General features: G+C 42.8%; 1 protein-coding gene across 1 annotated transcript in view; it reads right to left on the reverse strand.

The window, feature by feature from the left end:
- Plcxd2 (phosphatidylinositol specific phospholipase C X domain containing 2) overlaps positions 1-7,630 on the reverse strand; it is a 48,210-nt gene extending 40,580 nt beyond the window's left edge. Inside the window, exon 1 of the mRNA XM_046425237.2 lies at positions 6,915-7,630. Coding sequence (XP_046281193.1) covers positions 6,915-7,077 — 163 coding nt within the window. The 5' untranslated portion in view covers positions 7,078-7,630. The remainder of the gene's footprint in view (positions 1-6,914) is intronic.
- Positions 7,631-8,316: the final 686 nt, after the last annotated feature.

The following is an 8,316-nucleotide window of genomic DNA, read 5'->3' on the forward strand; positions in this document are numbered from 1 at the left end:
CTTTTAAGAATACTGCTTTCAGTACATAGCCTTCAAATCATACATGTTCATAAAATATTCATCCCAGTCTGACAGAGTCTAGGAATTTTTCAGTTCTATCATTACTGCAGACTATTGCTGCATTCCAAAACATTTCAATTACTGGGCACAAATGAGTCCTATTTTCTCCTTTATTTTGATACTGTTAGATTGGTACAGAAAAAAATACTGATAAAATATCCTTTGAGAAGAAAGGATATGTTATAGCCAACAGTTATAGAGTAACTGAAAAAAAAAACTGTTATTCTCTTAGTCTGCCTAGTAGACAATGAATTCATGAAAAGACTACCTGTGTCTCCCAGAAAACACAGCCTAGATGTCCCCCTTAACAGCAACACAGGGCTCCACAGCCCAACCCACTTTCTCTTAGAAATGCCATTCTCCTGTATAATGTTTGATTCTAATGGTCTGGCAATACAATCTAAAGCTCTTCCAATATTTAAGTAAACAAGTGAGAAAGTAGCAAGATTCCTGCTTAACCAAACACATGAAGTACAGAAATTTGATCACAGGTTTTCCCCACCTAGATTTGTTTCTTGATGTGTGCTCAAAGTCTTTTCACACACACAAACACACCCACCTATTACAATATCTATACGTAATCCTTCCTCTGCAGGCAGGCCTGGTTCAAAACTCTAATTGGGGTTAGTCAGCATTTGCAAAGCAGTTTGCAATTTTTCCAAAGGCAGTTACAGGATGCTGAAACATTTGCTGACATTACTTTAAGTGTGCTGTACCCATAAGCTCCTGCTATCCCTAGAGAGATATGCCAGATGTTGCCACCTGTCACATCTAGGGGAGGTCAAGTCAGATCGCGTGTTAGGGACCAAGCAGCAGGCTTCCACCATATGAACTGACAGCAAGCGTGGTCCAGGGCATTTATGAAGGGTGAAAATAACAGTCATAAGAACCCAGGCCTCTAAGGGCAAAGTCAAGCTCACAGCCAAGTATGTGTATGGGTGTGTGTATGTGTGAAGACGAGGGAGGACGCTCGTGCTGGGAGATCAGTGATAGAACAAGTACACAGGTTCATTTATAGGAAAGCATTCTGCAGTACTCTCACTCTAGAGCTGGAGACACAGGACTGGGCTAGGACTCAGGTAAATGATGAGGAGATGGGAATAGAAGCAGAATGAACAATATGGTCCCGTCACGTCACAGAGAACTGAATTTTTCCCAAAGGCTTCCCATGTTCGTAGATGACAAAGTCTGACATTTTTTGGCTCTCTTCATCAGTCACCCTCACACTGCATTTAAGACTCCTTGGGCAGCCCTCTGAGTATCCTTCCCTTAACTCTAAAGCCCCCTGGAGGGGTGGCCTGTCAAGTTGCCCTAATCTGATCAAATAGAGTGCCATGGCTTAACTGGATAGTCACCTCCTTAATGAGATTGTGAATTACCTGAGGGTATGGACTGCATCTTACAACTCTTCTTTGTTATCTAGTCTAGGCACAGGCTTTCAATAAATGAATATTATGATGTGATAACAACAGTAATTATTATTATATGATGCTTATTTTGTATCAAGAAAGCACACTGAATTAAATTCTTACACTCAGGCAAATGAGGTGGTACCATGATCATCTGTTTCAAAGAGAAGGACACTAAGGTACAGAGAGGTTAAGTAATCTGCTTCAGATCCCACAACTTGAGGGTGGGTAAATCCAACCAGTCTGGCTCTAGCATTCACACTATTAACCAATCCATGATCTTGCTTCTTACAGATATGTGTGATTTCTGAATTCTTGGTGGCTTTTGTGTGATTTGTAGGGAAGGTGCTCGGGTAGTGATGAATTGTCTCAGAAGAAGAACCTATTAATGGGAACATCAAAGTTATAACCTCTTTTTATTTTTCACAATGATCACCCAAAGGAAAAATGAGAAACAAAACAAAACACTATCTCCATTTAAGAAACCATTTTGGTCTCCTCTAATTTTTATTTTCTTGACTGAGTCAGAAATGGTAGCTTCAGCTTGGTCCTTGGTTTTCCAATCTCACATCTGTGAAAGAATGGATTTGTTCTAGGCCCAAATCACAGCTTATGCTATCCTTCAAGTAGGGACAACCAAATCTTTGTGTTAGACAAGCTATTCTGCAGTCTTTGGGGATAGTTCCCAACTCTCTTTAAGCCATAACTCAAGTCCCACTGTGAGAAGTCTTCTTGTGGGACTTGAGTTATGGCTCCATCATTCTTGTCCCCTTAGTGATGATGTCTCCATGTGGGGAGAGAGCAGGAGCCCACAGGGAGAAGAGCAATAGAAATTACCAAGTGGTCATCAGCATGACTGCAACCCTGAAAGGTAGGATTCCAGAAAAGTAGGAAAGAAGAGAAGGAGGTGAACACCAGCAACTTGAGAAGACAGAGCCATCTGGGAACTCGAGAACATGAGGAGCAACTGAGGAAGGGCAGGCATGGAAAGGGAGGGTGAAGCCGGGAAGAAGAAATAGGAGCAGGGAGAGGCAGCAGCCAGGCAGGAAAATGAGACGCTGTAAGGAAAGAAATAAGGCAGAAAGCATGCTAGGTGAAAGAATTGTTTCTAGAACAGAAGTTACACCACGTTCTGCCTCTGACTCTTCTGGCCATATTTTCTGTCTCAATTCTTTTTGTTTTTAAAGGGGGCCTTCTATAGTAGGGCTTTAGAATGAGATACAGCAAGGAACAGATTGGAAAAATCTTCCTGTGGCTTCAGGTGGCTATTTATGAAAGGTGAGCCTAACTAATCTGCCCATTTAGTTCTGATCCCAGTGGAAAATGAGGTTGGCTACAAGACACTCCTGCAGCCTTATTTACTCAGCAGGTCTATGCATTGAATTATTTGCATAACAGTCACCAGTGATTGAACTGCTGCCTTCTACAAGAATTTAGGGTTAAAAACAGAAGTAAGCCATATTCTTTATCTGCAAGTTGTTCACAGACCATGGAAAAGACAGACACCTAAAAATAACACTGTGTCAGGAAGTGTTATGATAAAGGTACCAGCAAGGGATATGGAGGGGCAGGAGAGGGGTCTTCCAGCCAGTTCCTGATTGATCCTCAATATTTAACTTTATTTTACTTGGAAAGTCCTCTTCCTAACCCTGAACACCCTCCAAGCCACATCTTTTGAAATCCTGGACATTCTTCAAATCTGGGTCAAATGCCATTTTCTCAACAAAGTAGTTCGTCATCTTAAAAGCTGTAATTAATCTTTCTCTTCTGTGTTCTTATGTAACACATTATTTATATCTGTTCTGACATTTACCCCAATTTGTTTCTTTCTTTAAAACTATGTTTGGTGGGGGGGATGGATAGATGTATGGATAGACAGATTTACTGATTTCATTACATTGTAAGGTTTTTTTGACTATAGGGTTTGGTTCATCTTTTGGTCTCCCACAGGCCTGAGCATAGAAGTTTCATAAAATATACTCAGATGGAAGTTCATTTCAATCAATGAACCTACACATCCCCTTTTAGGATGCTGAATGGACTGGATCCTGCTTCATTTTGGGAAGTTGTGAATCCTTGTTTTTGTTTTAAAGGAGGCATAAAAGAAATGGCCTTCAGACCTAAAAAAGACCAAACCATTCTTTCCATCTCTTTCTAAATTTGGACAAGAAATAGGTAACAAAACAAAACCCTCAAATTAATCAAGTGATTTTTAATCTGGAAAGGACTCTGTCTTTCATTTGATACCATATCTTAACTATGAATGAAGAAACTAAGTCCTGAGAAATTCAGATACTTCTTCAATATCACACAACCAAAATCAACAAGATTTCCCAACAAATAAAATAGTTTACCTTTAATAACAGAGAAAGAGCATGCTTAAAAGGAAAAGAAAAAGAAATAGCACTAAAATACACAAAGAAAAATAATTCATTGAAAGGCAGTACACATTATAGAAAAATATTTCCCCTCTCAGTCTACCTATCCACAGAAAATATCATGTTTTCAATAATATCAATAAATACATTATGAATACACTTGTAGAGTTTAGAGTTTTAATTTTAAAACCCAACTTTTGCAATTTCCAGATCCTTCAACCATTTGGACATCAAATGGTTCTATGAATTTGGCAATAAGAAGTCTCCTGAGGTTCTTCTCTAAGATATTTCAATATGTTTGAGTGGCACTGGTGATTAACAGGTGTTCTTAACAGTTGCAGAAGTAAAATAGTACATGAGGCTCAGTTGAGAGGTGCACATTCACACATGTTCTCTCCCATCATGACTTAGGAAAACACAGCAGGTGCACTCAGATCTGACACAGTTCACTCCATTCCAGTTCTGCTATTATTGCCAGAACCCGTGCCTTATCCCTGACCTTTTCTATGTCACTGCTACCCTCTCCCTCTCCTGACAGAGCTGACCCAGTCTTACAGATGCCCTGGAGCACGTGCGCTCGCGCGCGCGTGCACACACACACACACACACACCAAAAAAAAAAGTCAAAGCCCTAAATTTGAATTTGAAATTGACTGGGCTCCAGCTCTAAATAAAGATCTATCTACCTTTCATCAGATATATAAAATGAATACATCTACCTAGTTAGCTCTATCAATCTGCCTAATCTTCACAGTGATGCATAATCACTCAGATAAAGACCACCTGGTTTTAAAAAGTCTTTTACTCCCTGCAGAGTGTGGTCTGTGAACACTGGTTTTCAGTTAGAGACTAGCTACATTACTCTGCACTTCCCGAAGCCCCCTCAAGGGCAAAGGGACAGTGTATTGGTTTTGCAGCTACATACAGGCTTAAATACTAGCTCTGCCACTTAGCAGTTGTGTGATCTTGAGAAAATTACTTAAAATTTCTGGACAATCATTTCCAAACTGATGATGTTAATACCTACTTCATGGAGGTATAAGGACTTTAGGTTATGTCTGCCTAAAGTTGCTGCATGGCAGAGTTCAGTAAGGAATAGTTATTGTGAAGAAGGTGACAACAGGGGGAAGAGCAAGAGAGGAAGAAGAAAGATGATGACCCCACTTTCCGAAAGTCTTCCATATTTCAGAATTTCTCAGCAAGGCTTGGCAGAACTTGAGTGCCATCATCTATCTGAGCTTACATATACATACACTTATGTTCCATCCATTCTTGGGTGAAAAAGACATTTCACAGTAGTGGATTCAGCATGTTTTTCAAAAACAGATCCTCCTGCCCACCCCCTTTTGTTTTTTGCTTAGCAGGACTGGACTTCACAAAACAGGGTGAAAAAATTCCTGAGCCCCATATAGCAGCTAATCATAGAATTTCCAGGTACCGCAACAGACCCCAGCTGTTTGCTTCCCCAGCAATTCTAGTAACTGCAAGATATCCTATAGATCACAGAAAAAAGACGCCCAACTCCTTTCTGGAGTTCTGGAGTCAGAATTCACAGCTAATCCACTAGCAGAGCTGCTGCTACAGTTTAAGCTATCCAAAGTACAACAAGAAAGGAGGAAGCTTCTACCTAACCCGGACATGCCTAGAATGACAGGGCCATTTATGACCTGCCTCAGATGCCATTCTGCTTGCAAACACACACTACCCTCCATATCATTCGACAAAATAATTGCACTGGAAAGCCTGAAGGCAAATGACTAATGTTAAAAGTGGCCCATGCATCATTTCAGTGATGACTCCACAGGCGTCAATTAAACATGGAAAAGACGTGTTCTGAGGCATGACCATCTGACATTTTCTAACGAGCTGTGTGTAGTCAAATGTTAGTAAATCAGAGGTGATCCTAAGTATAAAGAAAGACAGCAGCCCTCTCCATGCTCAAAAGCAGGAAGGACCCATGAAGACATCGAACCTGGAAGACCTTCAGAAAACGAGGTGTGCAAAGAGCCTGGATGTGAAGTTAGCACTGTTCTTCCTCATGCATAGAAAGCACAAATTGGGGTTGCATGAGGTCATGTTTTCAGCCACCAAAAAGGCAGACTGCTCCAGAGAATGCTTGATAGTCTGCCTGGTAGTCTAGAGGTGAACTTTAATTGTTATGATTCCAAGTGGGAGAAAAAAAATGGCAGTAGTCCATCCTTTGCTCCTTGAATGTTTTCTAAGTTATCAGCACTGTTGGACTTTGCTCAGCACACTAGGCCAAGTTCACTGTGGTCTAAACATCTGTCCCTAGAAGCCATGTTAAATATCCTCTTTAGTGGAAGGAAAAGAACACATTTAACAAGTCTAATGAGACTGATGTCAAGGTATAAAACCCCCAGCAGAGACACAGTGGCTGGAGCAGAAGTGCTTTTCAAGACTGCAGTTCTTGATCAGTCAGGCAGACACCTGTGTATATATAGACAAAGCTTCAAACACCACCACCTCATCACACCTAATGACTGCCTGTGATGATAGCTTGCAGTCCCTATTTCTGGCCTTTCCCAAAACAACAAGAACACAAATATGTGTCTTTATACTCAGCCCTGATTCTAAACCTATTCTGTAATGTTTATCTGTTTTTTTGTTGTTGTTGTAGTTGTTGTTATTTGCTTCTCTAATATGAGAAAGGAAATATTTTTCAGTTTTAATTTTGATCCAGATCTAAAATTGTTGATGAGTTTTTAATCGTTACCCTTGATTTCTCCTTTTTTCTTTTAGTGATTCAAGTAAGTGCACCCCACACATCCCCTGGCCCCAACATTAAGGTTAATATTCATAGAATGAGGCTATCAAAAACAAAACCAACAAAAAAACAACAGTGCCTCCTTTCTCATGAGTCCTCTTTGCCAATGATGCAGTGTTCTTAAATCTCTTTACAGCAGCTGCTTCAGTGTTAAGTTTTGGGTTTGGAATAAAAGGGGTCACTGACAATTATTTTCTCAGCACAATGGAAAAGCAATCCAACCCATTAACACTAAAATGGCAGAATTCAACACAGTGTGAACAAGTAGGAATAGAAGAATACCTGGGATTGCCAGATTGGAAAGGGGGACGTTGTGGAGGTGAGGGGGGAGCGAGGCCATCCAGTCGGCATTGCAGACGTCTGAAGCGGTCTTTGTCCCGCTGGGGTTGGGGGAACAGATGGTCCCCATCCTGAGTTTCCGCCTTGCCTTTCTAACTGCTAGCATCCCTTTGGATCACAAATTGGCCAGGTTCAGCCCAGTGACACTTACTCACTGTTCCAGCTCTCTAGACATTTCAGGGCCACTTTTGTCACGCCAGTCTTTCCAAAATGCCTTTCTGGCTGGGAGAGGGTCAAAGAACCGGTTCTCTACCCCCAGCGCCCACAGTCCCCACCCTTTCGGCCCTTTCTCTCTTGCACTCCCTTAATCTTCTCAGTCCCAGCTCCGTTAAACTTCTTACGTTCCCCTCTGGAGAGAGGGGCGGTAGGGCCCTAGAAATAAATCTTATAGAAAAGGAAGGTCCCTGGAGCAGCCACGCCCGGAGCTACTCACACGACAGGTGCCCACACAGCATGGTGACATGCCGAGGGGTCTGCACACATGTGCACCCCCGGGCGCTCCATCTCTAGCCGGAGTTATGCTTCTGTGTATGTCACTGGGCTGTGCATAAACGGGGCCTGCCTGCTACTCGCTCCCGGGTCCTCAGCGCGGACGCCGCCCGCCCTGTGGCTTCCTGAAAGGCACTCACGAGAGTAACCGGCGGCACCCCGACTCCCGGCAGCCCCGCCCGCACTGCCGGGCAGATTTGCCAAGCTACGCGGCCCGTGATTGGCCGCTGGCGCAGCGCGCTCCGATTGGTCGGCGCCCTCTGGGCTGCCCCTCTCTCCGGCTTCCACACCTCCCTTGCTCCCAGGTCTCCGCCCTCCGCTACTCCTGCTTTTCTGAGGGTAGACCGCTGCCTCCGCAGCTACTGCGGACTTGGAGATTTGCAGGCTTTGGGCAGTGGGTCCTCAGGTCTTCTTCAGCCTTTTACACCGCCAGCACTCAGGTGTTCAGCGAGACCACAAATGTTTCTCTACATCCTATCCCCTACCCCCCGCACACATTCGAGTTGGTGACAGAGTATTACATTTCTGTAAATCACAGTAGCAGCAGAAATAGGAGAGGCTCAGAGGCCCAAGAAGCCGAGAAAGATGCTGTATCTCATATTTAGATGAAAATATCAAGGATGATTTGTGTTTCAAGCATTACATTATAAGATTCTCCTACACAATACTTAGCAGCCGATCTGCAGTAGGATTCCCACTTTACGGATGAGGAAATAAGTGATATTTCACATTTGTATTGCTCGGTTGTTTGAGCCTTCTTTTAAATTATTTGTCCCATTTTCTCCTCACAGTACCCCAAGGCAAGGAGGATTGCTGGCATGCTTCCCTTAACAGATTAAATAGTCCCCGGGAGCAG

This window comes from Marmota monax, unplaced genomic scaffold, assembly GCF_021218885.2.
Source record: "Marmota monax isolate L192 unplaced genomic scaffold, Marmota_monax_Labrador192_F-V1.1 WCK01_AAM20220418_F8-fsc00119, whole genome shotgun sequence".
NCBI lineage: Eukaryota > Metazoa > Chordata > Mammalia > Rodentia > Sciuridae > Marmota > Marmota monax.